General features: G+C 41.0%; 2 protein-coding genes across 6 annotated transcripts in view; one reads left to right on the top strand and one right to left on the bottom strand.

Moving 5' to 3' along the window:
• GAS2 (growth arrest specific 2) overlaps nt 1–6887 on the top strand; it is a 115609-nt gene extending 108722 nt beyond the window's left edge. For all 5 annotated transcript variants that reach the window (XM_053924380.1, XM_053924381.1, XM_053924379.1 and 2 more), the window contains one exon: nt 5698–6887. In XM_053924380.1, coding sequence (XP_053780355.1) covers nt 5698–5916 — 219 coding nt within the window. In that variant the 3' untranslated portion in view covers nt 5917–6887. The remainder of the gene's footprint in view (nt 1–5697) is intronic.
• A 1406-nt stretch (nt 6888–8293) lies between these two features.
• SVIP (small VCP interacting protein) lies at nt 8294–17546 on the bottom strand. The gene is made up of 4 exons (XM_053924382.2): nt 17358–17546; nt 15261–15311; nt 14414–14527; nt 8294–10715 (listed from the first exon to the last, which is right to left on the bottom strand). Exons 1-4 carry the CDS (start codon nt 17409–17411, stop codon nt 10701–10703), a joined length of 234 nt encoding a protein of 77 aa, XP_053780357.1. The 5' UTR covers nt 17412–17546; the 3' UTR covers nt 8294–10700.
• Nucleotides 17547–17777: the final 231 nt, after the last annotated feature.

Genomic DNA, 17777 nt, shown 5'->3' with positions numbered 1-17777 from the left:
AGTCCTTACACACACACACACACTCACTCACTCACTCACTCCGTGCTGCTCCCCCGGAATCTTCGCCACCGACTGCTTGTGCTGAGAGTGAGTCATATTTCTCAGGTGGGTTGGGACTAAAAATGGCTGAGATACTCTACAGAGAACCACTCGCGGGGTTTATGTAAGGCAGGGCAGTGGCATGATGGGATTTTCCTTTTAGAAAGATCCCCCTGGCGCTGGACTGAGGGTGGGTTAGTGAAGTGTGAGAGGTGGTGAGGGCAGCCTGCTGGGAAGCTTTCACATCCTCGGGGTCTAATGACATGGGTACTCAGAGCCCTTGACAGACAGTCCTGTTTGTCTCGGTTTTCAAGGTCAGTGAGAACATAAGATTCAAATCAGAATGAAACAGATTTGTTGTCAGTGTTGTCCCGAGAAGGTGGTGACACCTGAAGCATTTCATAGGAATTATGATTAAGGACAGATGTGAACATTCAAGCAGATCTAGACTGGAGTTAAAAAAAAATAAAGCTACCATATATGAGCATGATGCATTTATCTTTCAATTCTGCTTATCTGAAAGACACCTCCTGTTAGTCATTGATTATTTTTGTTCATGGTGTTTTTACTTGTTGTGTTGCTTGTATAATATAGCCAATATAGGTATATACAGCTTGATCACTTGAAAATAAAAAAACAAAATGTTTACAATGATTGTAACAGCCTAGATCTGCTTATAGAACATCATTAAGGCTGTTGGGAGAAACACTGAGACAAGATTATTGTTACTGATTTTTTTTCTATCTGTAGCAATCTCTTTCCCTGTGTTGGCATCAGGGGCACAGTGAGGAATGAGGCTTGTAGTAAAAAATAGGAACAGCCAGAATAGACCTAACATGGAAAAACCACTGTCTGCAACACACATTGGGGACGATTTGTAGCAACTCGAACGTATTTTTCTTTACTCAAGAAGTGCAACAAACAACAGCATAGAAGATCAATATTGAATACCTGATTGATAAGTGCATTAATGCTGCCAGTCAAGAGGAGTCACCTTTTGGAAAGCAGAGCACAAAATTGTTCAACATTGTGAAGCATCGAACATAAGAGAGCTGGCTGTAAGGTGTACCCTGGACAGAGAATCAAAGACTGTCCCGCTTATGCCAACGGACGCCTGGAAAAATATATCCTGTCTTACCACCTGCCCTTGACGCAGGCCTATTTCTGTAGTGATCGGGGCCACTAGAAGATAATCTCCTGAAATTAAATTCCGTGTTTAGTTAGGGTTTATTAGAACATAAACACTGTAAATCATTTTACATGAGCATTTAATCTGCTTAAGCTCCTTATTTCTATTTCTGACATTGGTAATCCCCTGCGTGTGCTAAAGGCGCACTAGTAGGTAACTAAGCAGACATGAAAACCCAAATCTAGGAGTTTTACAGAATAAGTAGCTGTGGTTGACGGGCCAAAGGATCCTTGTTGCAGCCCTGCACCTGATGTGCTGTGTGACCTTGCACAAGCTGTTTAAGAGCATCAGTTATTCTAAGAGCATGTGCTTTTCTAGCTGTAAAATGGGAGCGATGCTGATGATGATATAGATTAGGCAAAGCAGGGAGAGCCTGTGGAAGTATACACGTAAAGGAATGCTGTATGACATAACGACAGCACCAACACTGTTCTGAGCTCCCACATGTGAGATTCCGAAAATGAGAAATGCATCGCCACTCTCTCCGGAGAGCCCACACGTTGTTAAAAGGGGCATACTGGTGAAGTACAGGACAGTAGAAGGAGTGAAACAATGAAATCATGTGTAAACCAAATGGCAGACAGGAAGTATTCGCTGACCTGATGAGGGGGTGTGGTCGTGGAAGATATTTTCAGGTTGAAGTGATGTTGGAATGGGGGAAGGTTTGCGGTCCTGATAAATAGGGAGCGCAAAGCAGAAAGTCCACAGTTAGGGGGAAATGTGCACAAAGAGTATGTTTTTCAGGAATAGAGAACTAAAAGAATTCATGGGTCCCTGAGCTCAGGGCAGGGCAGTTGAAGTTTTCAGGGCTAGTCCAGGAGAATAGCATATGCAAATCAAGGGAACTGCATCTCAGCCTATAGGGAGAGGGAGCTCGTGAAGGTGTTTAGGCAGGAGACAATCAAATTTGCATTTTCAGGAATTACTTTTGGCCGTAGTTTAATGATAAATGGGTCAAGAGAGGGAAGGCTAGAGGCAGTCCAGCATTAACAGTAGCCCAGGGAAAAGATGAGGCACTGAATGAAATAGCGGCAATGATAACAAATACCCTGAGAAACATTTAGGAGGGGTTTGGTACCTGACCAGTTACAGAGATGCACATGCCATGAATCTTATTAGGAAGGGCTAGTGGGGCCTTCCTGTGGAAGGTAATGGGCTCGGATGTCTGCATTTGGAATCTCAGGGAAGAGCAAGGTCTTATAATTTGGAAATAAAATAGATGGTAGTGAAAACCATAAGGTTGCAAATAGAGTGGTTAGAATGAGAGAAGCAGTGGAGAACAGAAAGAATCCTTCAGGATCCTTTAGAACAGCAGAGCTTAAAAAATAGAATAAATAGAATTTATCAAAGAGGCAGAGGAAGAACAAACAGATAAGTAGGTAGCAGGAGATCCAGGGCAGAGAGTCTAGTGATAGAGAATAAAGGAGTAAAGAATATTATCAGCAAGCTTACTTGAGAGATCAAAAATGACAAGGATGAAGGGTTCATCCATTGGAGATGATAATTCTAGAAGCCATCTGCTTTCCTGGTGCAGTCAGTTAAGAGGTAGGGGCAGAACAGTGAGGAGGACGTTACAAGTGAAAACACTGAGTGTAAACAGAACTATCAAGAATATCAGAGTTAAGGAGAAAGCAGGAAAATGAAGTGGCCTGGAGTGGGAGGAAAAGAGTTTGGCTTTGAATAAAAGTGGAAGAGACGTGGGTATGTTTATTTCCTGAAGGTTATGGACCATTTGTACAATAAATTGGAGAGCAAGAAGAGAGAAGGGATGTTCCATGCAGCCAGCTTCTGCATGAGTGGTAATGGGAATGAGGACATGGGGGAGGAATCGACCTTGGATGGAAAGAAGGACTTTTTGCTGTGATGAGAAAGGATGGGAAAAGGATAAATGTAGACTGAAGTAAAACAGCCAGTAGACATGCCCAGAGAGAGGAAGCCAGGCCTAATTAAGGGGAAGCCATCAGTGGACTGATGTCAATGGAGGCGGGGAGTGTGTTTAAGAATAATAGAGAGGGATAGGAAATGGAACTAAAACCAAAATGATAAAGATTAATGAATTGCAACTGGCCTAATGTCACACTCTGGAGATGGAAGAGTTCTGGCAGAGCTCAGCAACTGTGCCCTGGCCTGGAAGGACTCTCAGACCCTTGATTTAAAATCGGGGTTGTGTAGGCAATCACTGGGCAGGGGAGGGAGGGAAGAGTTGACAGTAACTGGGTTTACGGCATGTTGCTTTGCTTTTAGGTTAAACAATAGGGGTTTTCTTTATGGAGATGAAGTGGGTATTAAATTTTTTTCTTGAGACTGAGCACATACCTAAGGGAAGGAACTTCTATAGTCAATGGCCCCTAATCCCATGATTGAAACTGTTGCCCACTTTGTCCACTAACTTTCTTAGCAAATTCTAGGTTGCTGATTAGCTATAGGAAGGATATGGAAGAGACGGTGGGCAGCCATTTAGTCCCCGTGTTATGCACATTCAGTACGACAACTTCATGGCAGATACTCTTTGCGTGGGCCTGTGGATTCATCAGAGGTTCTGCAAGGAGAGTTTCCACTTAAACGACTGTATACTCCAGGTGGAAAATCATTTCTTTTTTTTGTTTTCCAGAGTCAGCTAATTGTTTAAAAACTGTTGATTGGTAGTTCTTCTGGTTGAAATAGCTCTCAGGAATTCGTACCAAGGATGTTTAGAGGCAATTCTTGAAGGTAGTTTGCAGGGCTAACTGGTGCCAGCACGTCAACAATAGGCCAAGCCACTCTCAGGGAACAGTGGGAGGAAGGTCAGAAAGTACTATTGTGGTGCCGGCCTTTGTTCCAGTAACTCCGGTTTTGGAAGCAGGCAGTGGAGGCACGCACAGCAACTTGTGGGACTGGGCACAGGCCAGTCAAGTTATTAAATCCCTGATGAATTGTGTATTTTAAGGAGGAACTGTTGTGGGAAAAGCATTAGATTGGGCGTCAGAAAATCTGGGTCCTCTGCTAAGCAAATCACATGAGAGATGTGGGCCTTGATGTCTTCATCTGAAAGAAACCAAAACGTGGCACCACCGACAAGACCGGGGGAGGCGAGATAGTTACAAGCTAAATCCTGATGCCTTTTATCTGCTTTATAGTTCAGGGGCTCCCAGGAGAATTTGTTTAATGAGTAAAATCTGATGCTAAAATAAGTTTAAAGACTTCTAGCCAGAACGTGTTTTCTAAGACTTTGCTAGAATTCTAGTACTCTAAATGGGAATAACCGGCAGTTACATTTAATGTAATTCTCATGATTCAAATTGTTTTAACTATTGATTTTCAGCACATTAGTTATTTGATTTTGAAAACAGCTTCATGTTAGCCACGATTTGGAATTTCTTAGCTTGAGTTCCATGGGTGGATTGCTGGGAGTCTGTGAGACCCCTGAACACACACACAAGACTTTGTGGATGTGGGCGTTAAGATGCCAAAAGTTCCCTCTCTCAGCAAGGAGAGGGAAGCAGGAGCAGCAAGTTATCCGCGCTCGATGGGAGTCAGGAACAGCCAGACCTCCAGCTGACACAGCGAATCTGAATACACTGAGTAGACTTTAAATGACAGCACGTTCCCAAGTCCCCTCACAGGACTCCATCCCTTTCTGGAGATTACATCATATCCTAACGTTGTGGGCGGGGAGAGCGTCAGCAGGGTCTTCAGTCACCGTGTAACATGCCCCTCCACCAATCTTACCTTTTCTGGCATTTGAAAGACGCCGAGATGAAATTCTTTGGCTCTCCATGCCGAACCTCAGCTCTGACATGTTTCTACTAGATAGAGAGAACCACATATTCTTCACTTTTGAATCTGTAGCCTTGTTAACCTGAAGCTCTAAATGCCTTGTGGGCCTGAAGGTAAGTATTCTTAAAAAGTTGTATTCTAGAGTAATTAGGAAGAATAAGAATCAAGGAAAACAAAAATGTTGGGCCATTCAGTGACATCTTGCCTCAGAAGACTTCAGTTTTTCTGAGTGCATTTTCAATTCTATTTGGTATCAAGTATCTGTGTGATTATTAGCATTCTATTCAATAGCAGACATTTCCGGGGTCATTTAAGTCCCAGTTCAAAGGGGAATGAATAGCCTGGTGGGGAGGACGAAGCATTGATCTGAGGCAGCAGCAGCAGCAGGAAATGGGGGCAGAGATGAGCCTGTCATGCAATATGAGGTGTCAGAGAGAAGCCTCCAGACACACGAAACCAATCAAAGGCTCGTACGCAGACCCGGACTCACAGAGCAGGGCGAGGCCGGGGGCTGGGGTGTGTGCCCCTGATCCACCTGCGCGGCACAAAGTTTCTTTAGAAATGGTAGGTTAACGCAGACCCGGTGCAGCCGATAAACCACGGGGCATTAAAAAGTCAGACAAAACCTGGTTAACAACGTTTAGAACTGAAAGCTGACCTGAGACACTGGAAGAACTCTCAGAATCGAACCCTCTGCGCTCCTTTCATTTCAGATGCTGCACAACAAACACGTCATGGTCCGCGTGGGAGGAGGATGGGAAACTTTCGCAGGGTACTTGCTGAAACACGACCCCTGCCGGATGCTGCAGATCTCCCGCGTGGACGGCAAAACCTCCCCCATCCAGAGCAAATCTCCAACCCTCAAGGACATGAATCCAGATAATTACCTGGTGGTCTCGGCCAATTACAAGGCTAAGAAGGAGATTAAGTGAAACTAGTGGGTCGTGACCAGGGGACTGTCGCAGTGGCCTGTGTCCACTTCTCCAGTGTAGTCAGCGTAGTCCACAGGCTCTGAAAATTACTGCAAAAGGGTGACCCACAGAAAGATGCCATCATGTCAAAAACGTTCAAAGAGTAGCACTATTTATTTTAATGCTTCTGTAGAAAATGACCTATGAAAAGAAATTCTCAATTCAGATTTAGATTAGGCAGATTTGTAGGCAAATGATTACTTCTCAATAGGTGAACACAGTATTTAGAATACAGGATTAGAAATATACTTCTAGTGAGAGAGAACAACTGTTATTAGAAGAAAATATTTAGGGTTTACAAGTAAGGAAAACAGTAAGTGCCTGCATTATGTCTACAGAGTAAAAGAGCCCCAGACATTTTTATAATTGCAGGATTTTTAAGCTAATTTTTTGTCAAAAAAAGTGACAATTAGTGTAATAATGTGCTACTAAAAATATCCAACAGCACTATAAATAAGTATTTGCAACAGTAATACTTTACTGGAAAGGCCACTTCAGAAAAGTTTACATTCACTCGGAAGATTGCCTTAAAGTTTATCCCTCATCTATGACCAAATATCTGGGGTTCTTTTGGAAGTTTTCAGTACACCCCCCCTTAGAGAATCGCTAATAAATTGTCCCACACATTCCTCAGAAACAAGGCTATGTTGAGACCAAGTGTGATTCACACCCATAAGCTGACGTCCATTTATATTTTGACAGAGTAAACTGTACAGTCAAATGTTCACTGACTTCATGTTCTTTTAAAGCATTCTTATTAAAATGTATCTTTAGTTAATCCTACTTTGCTATGCTGTCTAGTAAAGTCAATTCACTGTAGCTAATAATGTTACAGACTTATGTATACCCTTGTACACCTAGGACAGAGCTGTTTTGTAACCATAAACGGCAAAATATTGTCCTCACCGATTCAAAAATTAAAAAGATAAATTGAAAAAAATGTATGTCTCAGTATCAATGCCTCATTCTGAAATAAAGATAATCTTCAAGCGGCATCTTTCCCTGAGAGTTACAGTAACAATCAAATTACTTCTTCACTCTGGGCAGCTGAGGGATGGTGGTGTATGAAGAGGAGTCTAGTTTTTAATCATAGGTGGCCCCTTACATGCTCCCTTGAGTATAAAAAGTATAGGCAGAGGTAATTTGTCATTTCCTCATTTTTCAACATCATCCACCTTTTTTGCTCCAGAAAGTCAGGGAGGAAATACCTGTTACATGACCACTTTAGATACACCCTATTCAACCTGTTAATTGGGAAGTTTGTAACAACGGGCATAGTGTGATTTGGTGGCACCAAAGTAGTGATAATCATGCTTGGGGAAAATTAAAGTTTTTTAGGAAGTGAAATTACCTTGGAACAGTGCATAATTGTAGTATCTTAAAAACACAGATATTGAGTGATTTGATTTTTATGTTACTAAATATTCACACCGAATTGCTCTGGGTAATTGGCAACAATATTTCCATCAAACCTTTCTCCTGTGCTTAAACTTTCCTTATAAACGTAGTTATATCTTTAATAATTAAATTTCATTAATTTCGTTTAAAAAAGAAGCCTAAGTTAACAAAAGTAGTATTAATCTCTTTGTGTATTTTGTTTTCTGATGTAACAAGTGACCTGAAATTCAGAGGCTTACACACCACACAATTATAACGGGGAAGTTCTGTAGGTCAGAAGTACGAGACAGCCTCACAGGGCCTAACAGCAAGATGCCAGCAGGGCTGTGTTCCTTTCTCAGGAGAGACTCCATCCGTCTTTTCCACCTTCTAGAGGCTGCCTGGTTTTCTTGGCTCAAAGCCAGCAATAGGATATCTCAGTGATGCTTCTTTCTTCCCATCTCTTCCTTTGACCACAGGTTGGACAGGTTCTCAGCACAGATGGGCATGTGTATCTATGAACCTCTTACTGACCTATGTGTGCAGTTATTATTCAAATCTCAAATTGACAAGTTACTTTTTTCCCTAAGGGCACAGCACAATTCTTATAAGAAAATAAACAAGTTGAACTGTTGGAAGAGGAGAGGAAAATTCAAGGTTTATGTCAATTCTCCTGGGGGACCAAGGAGGACAGCTAGAACCTACTATGATGTTATTTCTCTAAGAAAACAAGAGACTAGTAATACCATTTCTTCTCTAGAGTACTGGAAGAGAAACACGCCCACCTGTAACTTCAGGGGTGGTACGGACACACCGAACAGCTTCTGGCTCTGTTCTCACTAATCCAAAGAGATGCGAGTGTTGCTGAGGTTTCCCTAACCACTGACCACTAACCCAAGTTCTAATTATTTAAGATACAGTGAAGATAAAATTGTGGTAAACAGAGACAACCAAAGCCAACTTTTATAAAGGGAAAATGTGTATTTACATCCCTAGATGGCAATACAGAATTTAGAACGAAACCACGTATGGGAAAACTATTAATTACATTCCAAACAACTGGCGGAACAGTGTCACATACAGATGCTTAATGACATACGCAGTGTGTCAACCAAGAGTCCCTGCAGTAACATGCAGCTTTTTGTCACCGGCCATGTTATCTGTTTGACGACTAGAAGAATAAAGCAGTGATTCAGGCATTTTATGTCTTAACACAATCATAGGTATATGCATTTTACTGTTTCGTTAACATTTTAGAAATTTGAGTGGGAGGTTTGCATATCATATTAAGCACTGTTTTCCTATTTAAATTATGAATTATGGCAATTGGCTCCAAATTAAGGTTTTCATCAGGAGGTGATCCATAACTTTATGAGGGAGATGCCCGGATCTATCTGTACATGTATGCACAAATATTCCTTTTTTAGTAATAATTTACTGGTTTGCTGTCAGGCATTCAGCCTCCCCCTTTCCTCTCCTAACATTTGGGTATCACCTCTGAGCCCACGTAACCGAGGGGGCCTGGGGAAGCTGCCCACACCCATGGTGGCAGACAGCTCATGGCTGGCTGGAGCAGGACCTCCCACGGTTCCCAGAAAGCAATGCAGCAGCCTGTCATTCATGCTGCAACAGCATGCAGCATGCTGTTTGCACATACACTGCGGTCAGACACAGGGAATTATCCCCCAGATGTAAACCTTTTGTCCACACTAACCCAAGCTGTCATTCTCAGGATGAAGCAGAGATAAAACTTATTTCTATGTTAAACAGAAGGACAGATGTGCACAGTTCGAGGATGAAGCATTTGGTTCTATATCCTCTCAGCTGTTAATAATCCCTTTCCTTTCTGCCTTGGAAAAAATAATCATGTTCATAAAGTCAACACTTTATTTCTAAAATGCAATTCAATAGTTTTACTATCCTTTATGAACAAAAATACCCCGAACCCTCTAAGGGATGAAGAAAATTGAGCCTCACTGTATGTCTTGCCTGGCTATCATGAAATACTGCATGCCATAATGGAAGGGGAAATTTTCCCAACCATGAGTCGAGACCTATATTAAAGTTCAAACCCTTTAAAATTAACACACACCATACACTGCAATATCACACAAGTCCTATGGTGGTGATGAGCGATAATGGTGGCTCAGTTTCCTCTCTATGAATCAAATAAGCGGGTCTATTTAATTTGGTCCCTATTGACACTTAGTATCTGTGAATTCTAATTTAGGGCTCAGACTGCAGCCTTGCTGTCCAAACAGTTAGCAATCATAATAGCTACTTCAAAGACACAGCGAGTTTTCTATTTTAGCTTAGTATGCATTAAAAAGAAAAAAATTCAAAAAACAAAAATGTGATAAAACTCGTATTACTAATAAAAATCTACACAGTTCATGACTATGCATAACATGGAATCACCTCATCGTATTTTTATGTTTAAAGTAGTCCTTTTAGAATACAGCGCCTACATGTTTCTCTTTCATGCATTCGTATGTGCCTTGGCAATTTCCTATCTGTATAAATCTTATGGCCATTTTAAAATAAATACAAAAGAATAAAAACACCTATGAAATTTGGACAAGCACATTGCCACTTGGTATAACCCACCCTGATTCTCAGTTTAAGTCCTTCAGTTACTACACAGATCTTCACAGAGCTGACTCTGGGACTCTACAGTTGTACACCACTGCCCTCTGACGGTACCACTGATGTGTGGTTTTAAGTTCAGCAAGCAAAAAATTATTGTAATGCAAAACAGTATGTTACATTTATAAGCTACACCAGTAGAAAGCAAATGAGAAATTCAATATTTTCTACAAATACTCATTACTTCATGAGTTATAAAAATTTACAGTGTTCCTTCATGTAACCCCTTCAAATGATTTTAATATTTTCCCTGATGATCAGTTTAAAGGCACTAAATCCAGAAGTTTAAGCAAAAGGCTTCATATGTAATGAAACAAAGGAAATGTGTGGCTAAGCAGCACAACTATAAATAGGCAGACCATTTTTATAAAGGAGGAAAAATACAACTGCAAATTTTAATATTTGAAATGTATGCAGAATCTTTACATGTGACATATATATATTCACTTTTTAGATTTCACTACTAAAAATAGTAAATTACCCACTACCAGCAAAACAGCAGATGTAGGAAAATAAGTATTCGATGGAAGGGCGGGCCATTTTCCAAGTCTGAAAATCAACAGCACTTTCAATACTTCAATACTGAAAAAGCACTGCATTTAAGGGCACTAAAATTACAACGCCTGAATCTTCATTTATTCAAAAAGAAGAAATTAAATAGAGGATGTCCATTTGATTGCAGATATTAGTAACTGGCAGTAGACTCTCACTCATATTATCCTTTATGAAACTGTCCACTAGAAAATAAAAACATACAGAGAAAAGTAAATTTTATTTAAGGTTATGTAACAATACTCCCAGTGAACAAACAGGCAAGGAGAGGATGATGGGATATGCCAGTGATTTTCAACCGGTGTACCACAAGAATTTTTAAAACATGCAATACCTTCCCTGGCTGGTATGGCTCAGTGGATTGGGTACTGGCCTGCAGACGAAAGGCTGCCAGTTCGATTCCCAGTCAGGGCACATGCCTGGGCGCAGGCCAGGTTCTCAGTTGGGGGTGAGGGAGAGGCAATGGATTAATATTCCTATTGCACATCAAAAAAAACATGCAACACCTGACTCTTTAGACAGGGCACTGACTTATTTTCCCTTAGGTTGTCAAGTAAAAAAAATGACAACAGCCAACACAATAGCTGTCCAGTGTGAATCAAAATTATACCTATTTTTTTGTCAGTTGGCAAAAAATACATTTTTTGGTGTGCCACAGAATTTTAGTAACTAGTTTATATGTGTCCTGAGATGAAAAAGACTGAAAATCACTGGGATATGCAAATGCAAACCAATTTTTGTGAATAGTAGTGATTTGTAAAATTTTACATTACACATATAAGGAAATAAAATATCTGGTCAGATTAATGGGTAACTAAATCCTAAATATCTAATATCATTAAAGGGGAAAAAAAGGACCACCACCACCAAATAAAAACAACAATGGAACTACAAAACAAAAATACAGTGCCGGAATTCTTGTTTGAGGCACGGAACATGCAAGTGGTAGAAATTATTAAATAATGGTTTGGCAGTCTTTCCCTTGCTGGAGTTGAGAAACTATTCCATGAGTTCTGTTTAATCAGGTCTATTAAATCTGCAATAAGGAGTTCTGAAAGAGCCACAGGTAGGACCAACCGGAGACAATTTCAAGTCTACTGAGCAGTGTTTTCCAAGTACATCCTAGGAATATTACTGGGTATGTGTATAAATATATTTGAATGCATTTTTAAAATTAAGGTTTATTGCACGCAAACTTGCTTTTCTTGCAGAACTTGTTAGGGCAGGGGAGTCCAACCCGTGGCTGCATGTGGCACAGGACAGCTATGAATGCGGCCCAAGACAAAGATCATAAATTTACTCAAAACGTTATGTCACATATTTGTGACTCCATTTTCAGTCGACATAAATGTGCTACCTGCCAATTTTCCAATGGAATGTGTAGAGCTTCGATCTGACACTCAACTTAGAGATCCGATTGTGTCTCTTTACTGGAAACAAATATCCCTATCTTTCCCGAAACAAATATCCCTGTCTTCACAGTCACACCGTACTCATGTCATCGCTATTTAGTAGCACCTACATTTGCAAGCAACTACCTTCAAGAATGAAACACATTAACAGTAAAATAAGAACGAAAATATCTTGAGAGCACCTTGGGAACTCACTGGGAATTCCAACTACTACTATCAAAACAGATACTGATGCTCTAGTTTCTCAAATACAATGTCAAACATCCCACAAGTTTTGTTGCCCTCTTTTCTTGTACTTTTATAATAAAAAATATTTTAAAAATCACGATGTTTTATTACTTAGATATGTACATTTTCTATATTAGTGATCACAAACTTGGGACCTGCTCAACAATTTTAAAAGATTATTGAAAGGGCTGCTGCATAATTAGGGCTATTATGCAAGAAGGACTTTTTTGCTATCTGTGGTGCGGATATAATGAAAATTATGCATGAGCCCTTTTTTTTTGCTCATCAGTTTTCATTAGTGTTTGTGTATTTAATGTGTGGCCCAAGACAGCTCTTCTTCTTCCAGTGTGCCCCAGAGACACCAAAAGGTTGGACACCCCTGTCTTAGAGACTTGAATACTGTACCCTTTTTTTCAAGAAAGGGATATAGTATACAACATAATATTCAGATTTTTAAAACATTTTACCACGGGAGTCTATTTTCCACAATGTTTCTCTTAGGACTAGAGTACACACTAGATCAGAGATTCTCAATCTGATTTGACATTAGATAACCTTGGGAGCTTAAAAAATTACTGGAGGCTACACCCCACTCTCAGTGATTCGGACTGTGTGAGGTGGGGCACACGGCTCAGCCTCTTTTGCAAGCTCCTCTGGAGACTCTAATGCGCAGCCAGGGATGAGAGCCACTGCGCTGGAGGCCTGCTGTCACGCCTGGAGCGGTGTGTCTGTACTGATGCTAGCCTGCGTCCTGATGCCACCTTGACTTGTTAAGATAAGGCTGCCTTTCCGAAAGAGTGCAGAATACCGATGCCAGTTATCCTGGGAGAGGCACATCTCGTCTGGAGATGACTATGTGGAGGGCATGACAATATACAAAGTATCTTTCTCTTGTAAGATTACACGTGACAAGTCACTCAGTATTTCCTTTTCTTTTACTATGAAGTAGTAGATCTCCGCATCATTATCAGTCCCATAATTTAATTTTCACAAAGTGTTTTTGAGAACCCTCTATGAAGTAAACCTGGTGACACAGATCTTTATCTCAACATAATATTGAAAGTAAGTATCTATACTTTTGATAACTATTTTACCCTGTATTTCCCACCTGTTTTACTTTATACTAAACTTATTCTATTCTACTGTTGGGGGTTTATTAAAAAAATAAGCAAATTGCTCACAGCTAATTAATATGGAAACCAATTATTTTATACATTGTTAAAAGTTAACAATAAAAAAGTATTTTAAATTCATTTAAGTGAAATTAGATAAAGTAACATACAATTACAAAACACACACACATAAATCTTATCTCTATGTGATATTTCTGAGCTAGAATCACCTCCACTCAGAATGTTCCCAAATTGCCTGCCCCACAAATACATCTAAGTATTTATATATAGTTTTGAGAGCAAAAACCAAACTGAATGGAGAAGACAGTGAACTGGCTAAACAAGTGCCCATGAACCACTGAAAAGTTAAATATAATTGACTGAAATTCAGAACACTGTCCTTTTCACAAATATACTTGAGAAAGATATTTTCTTTAAAAATGGACCGAAGAATAAAATCTTAGTATCTGAATCATTATTTTTCTTAGTTTTAACTTGTAAAATAAAACCTTTGTAGTCCTACTAGACTGTGAAGGTCCCCAAGTTCAAGGACCTTATTTTATTTGCCCACCACGACACTCCCAGTGCCAAGAGCTCCAACTGCTACACTGGGAGGTGCATGTGTCACACTCGCTCCTCTAGGCCCAACCAACCAAGTGAACGTTCACCCAACCCTGACATGCATGACAACGGAAAGGTCAAAAGTATCGCTGAGTAAAAAAAGTGTAGGTTACAAATACAAATTTTTAGTGCAGTCCAATTTAGTCAGATTTATGTGTAAGTGGAAACAAGAAATGAAGTTTCAAAATGAAACTGAATTTGGGTGATTTTGACTAGTTTATACTCTATATTATTTGAGTGTTCTACAGAGTTAAGGTTAGTATTAATTATATAAGGTATTAGGATAATCAGGAAAAATCTATTTTAATTTTGGGAAAAAGAAAGTAACCCTATTCCAAGTAAATGCTAGAATGTCCAAATAAACTGACACTTCTTCCAACCTATATTACCCATGCTTTTAAACTGATTCAAAATTTTCTGATAATCCATTTTAAGAGGAAATTATTGAATAGACTGCTCCTGAAGTTTTTAAAAACTCCAGGTAAATCTTAAATAAATTTTAATACTTACTCTAAGTCCACCTTCTGGTGGGGGCCCAGATGTAGCTATTTGCTTCTCTATTTTTTCTTTTTTCTTTCTCTTTTCTTCCACAGACTGAACATTCAAAATGCCCCGAGATGCAGCCTTAAAGAAATTTAAGGGTTATAAAAAACAATAAAATTCAGCATGCAAGTGTTCTGTTCTGTTTGCTTTGAAGGTAGGGTATTGGTCTACTTGGTAACAAAGATTTAGACTGTTTCTAAAAAGCTTTACATAAAAATCCTTTTTTCATTAGGTATTTTGTAACCATGTAATTTTTCCCCTTAAACTTATTTCGTACCTGTCAGTGTTTTATAAGGCATGGCCATTTTACCTTAGGGAATAATGTTATCCTTGGGGCATCACACATTAGAGAAGACATCTGTATAATAATTTTCATATATGAAATGATATAAATACATTAATGTAATTTATAGAAACACAGAGATCATTTTGAAAATAATTACATTTAAATATAAACTTAAAGGATATCCAATAGCATTTTCATTAGAGAATACTACCAGTCATAGACATCTATCAAGAATAAAGTACAGCCCTGACTGGTGTGGCTCAGTCGGTTGGGCGCCATCCTGCAAAGGGAAGGGTTGCTGGTTCATTTCCAGGCAGGGCACGTGCCTGGGTTGCGGGTTCGGTCCCCTGTCCCGGTGCCCGGGTACAGAGAACAGGCCGGCAATCGACGTTTCTCTATCACATTAATATTTTTCTCCCTCTCTTTCTCTCTCCCTCCCCCCTCTCTAAAGATAAACAAAAATCTTAAAAAAGAAAATAATAAAGTACAAACTTCTCTAAGTAGGTAAAATTTCATTTTTATTCCCACCTCCTTCTGTCTTCTCTCTGCAGCTTCTGCAAGCTTTGCTCTTTTTTCTTCCTAAAGAATATATGTAAAAAATATGCTTTAAAATAAAACCAAACATTCTCATGGATAATGACACACCTATATATCTCTTATAGATAATATAACAGTTTATAAAAGTATTTAGTACTGGCTCAAAATGTTCCATCAAGAATGCCAGTATTTACATTTATAAAATAATCAACTTTCTGAATTTCACTCTCACAATTAATTAACATACTTTCAAATAAGAGCATGCTGAGACATATACATGATACATATTGTATGTCATATATTATATATGCAAATATATGTAACATGGGCTGGTCTATAAAATAATCTATTTGCTTTTGTTTAAAAAAAGGCTTACAACCAAGTCAGGGCAATAAAACAAATAATATTTAATAAGACAAGGTTTAGTACTACCAGTTGTGAGGGGGGTTGAAGTAGGCTGGTGTTCTTAGGAAAGGTTCATGAATGAGGTGAGCGAATCTCACTGAGTATGACAGGAAGAAGTGTGGGATATTTAGGAAAGGTACTGCTCCATGTTGGGAAGCAATGATTTTCTATTATCATGTACTAATTATAACATCTTCAGATAAGCCAGTAAGTAGTAGACTTGTGGGAGCTGTGTTAATAATTCCCTTGTTTTCCATACATACATCCATATTCATTCATTGTACAAATACAGTATTTACCGAACACCTATCACATGTCTCAGCAGCCTGAGTGCTGAGGATAGAGCAATGAAAAAATACTGATGTTTCCACACAAATGAAACTTAAATTCTGAGGGCACACAGTCAAATATAATCGATTAAATAGTGTCTGTCAGTAGTAAGTGCTTAGGAAAGAAAAAGAATAAGAAACAGAAGGATGGGTGGGTGGTATAGTCCGGGATCTATTTTATTTAGCAAGGCCAAGAAAAACCGCAACAATAAAGCGACATTCAAGTAGTGAGCCATGTGGTTATCTGTGGGAATGGGTGGAGGGTTTAACAAATGGTTACAGACTGGAAATTTATCAGCAGCCAGATAAACAAAAGTAACAGCATTTAAAAGCAACAGTAGCAAGAAAGTCAAGGTGAACTGCCTGGCACCAACTTCCAGGACATTTGTAGTGCCTATAATCAAATGGCTGAAGAGTTAATGCACTTTCTTAAATACCTAATTTCTTTACAAGAATTTTTTTTTTTTTTAGCAACAGAGGAGAGACCAGAGGAATTCAGGTGTTAGCAACTCCCAATAGGGAGTATTAGTGTAAAGATACTGTTAAAAACAAAGCTACAAAAAGAATAAATGCAGTGTAGCACAAACCGCTAACTTTGAATTTCAGGTAAACAACGAATAATGTGTATAAATGTCTCACGATTGCACGCGACAAATCTACTTTTGAAATGTATTCCTTGTTTATCTGAAAATCCACATTTAACTGGGCGTCCTGTATTCTTAGTTGCTAAATATGGCAACTTTAAAAACTGTACAGTCTGTACTACGTAAAATAACCATTTTTAAAGGAAGAACTTAAAAGAGATAAATAAAAAAGGGAAATTACTGATACAATATCCAATAAAGCTTAGGTGGATAAGGGCCCTTATTGAGCACCTTCTTTAAACAGCTGGTACAGACACAGGAATACACACATCTCCCACTGGAAGATTCGACACTTGGGTTCAGAGAGAGGAATTCCTCTCTGCACCCGGACTCGTCCGGAGCGTCGTCGAGCCGAGATCGACCCTAGGCCGCACGGCCGGCGACCGCCCGCCCGCGTCCCACCAACTTCCAATTTTGCCAAAGTCAGCGAGGGGCAGAGACCCCGGCGCCGCCTCCGGGCAGTTTCGTGAAACCGAAGTGGGGAGACCGGCGCGGAGGCTCGAGTCCCGCCAGCAGGCCCCCGAGGTCGCTCCGGGCGCGCCCGCACCCGAGTCTCCGCCGCCAGAGCGCCCCCCGCGGGGTCCCCGGCGCGCGCCGCCCGGTCCAACCGCCCGCACAGGTGCCTTCGGCGGCGGGCTTGGCGCAGCGCCGGCCCCGGAGCAGGTGCGCGCGGCGCGGGCCGGCGGACGCGCAGACGCCGGGTCACTCACCAGGTTCGGCGAGGGAGGCGCGGACTCCCCGGGACAGGGAAAGCACAGCCCCATCCGGGCGGCGGCTGCGGGCCCCTCCCGCCCCGGGCCGCTGGGAGCGAGCTGCGCGGCGACTCCCCGGGCCAGGCTCCGCCGCGCTCGCCGGCCCCGCCCCGCGGCGGCAGCCCCGCGTCGCTCCGCCCCGCGCAGCAACGCTCCTTCCGCCCGCGCCTCCGCCCGGCCGAGCGCGCGCAGGCGCCCCCCGACACCGCTGCCCGCCCGCGCCCAGGGGCTTCGGCTGGCCCGCGTCCTGCAGGCGGACAGAGCCTAGGCGCCAGGAACGCGGGCCGTGGGCGGGAGTTCAGGGATGGGATGGAACAACCGTATTCATGGCTCCCAGCTGCCTGGCCATTTATAAATGACTGACTCGACGTTGGATGG

This window comes from Desmodus rotundus, chromosome 5 (assembly GCF_022682495.2).
Source record: "Desmodus rotundus isolate HL8 chromosome 5, HLdesRot8A.1, whole genome shotgun sequence".
Lineage (NCBI taxonomy): Eukaryota > Metazoa > Chordata > Mammalia > Chiroptera > Phyllostomidae > Desmodus > Desmodus rotundus.
The sequence above is the reverse complement of the archived record's forward strand: the minus strand, read 5'-3'. Positions and strand labels throughout refer to the sequence as shown.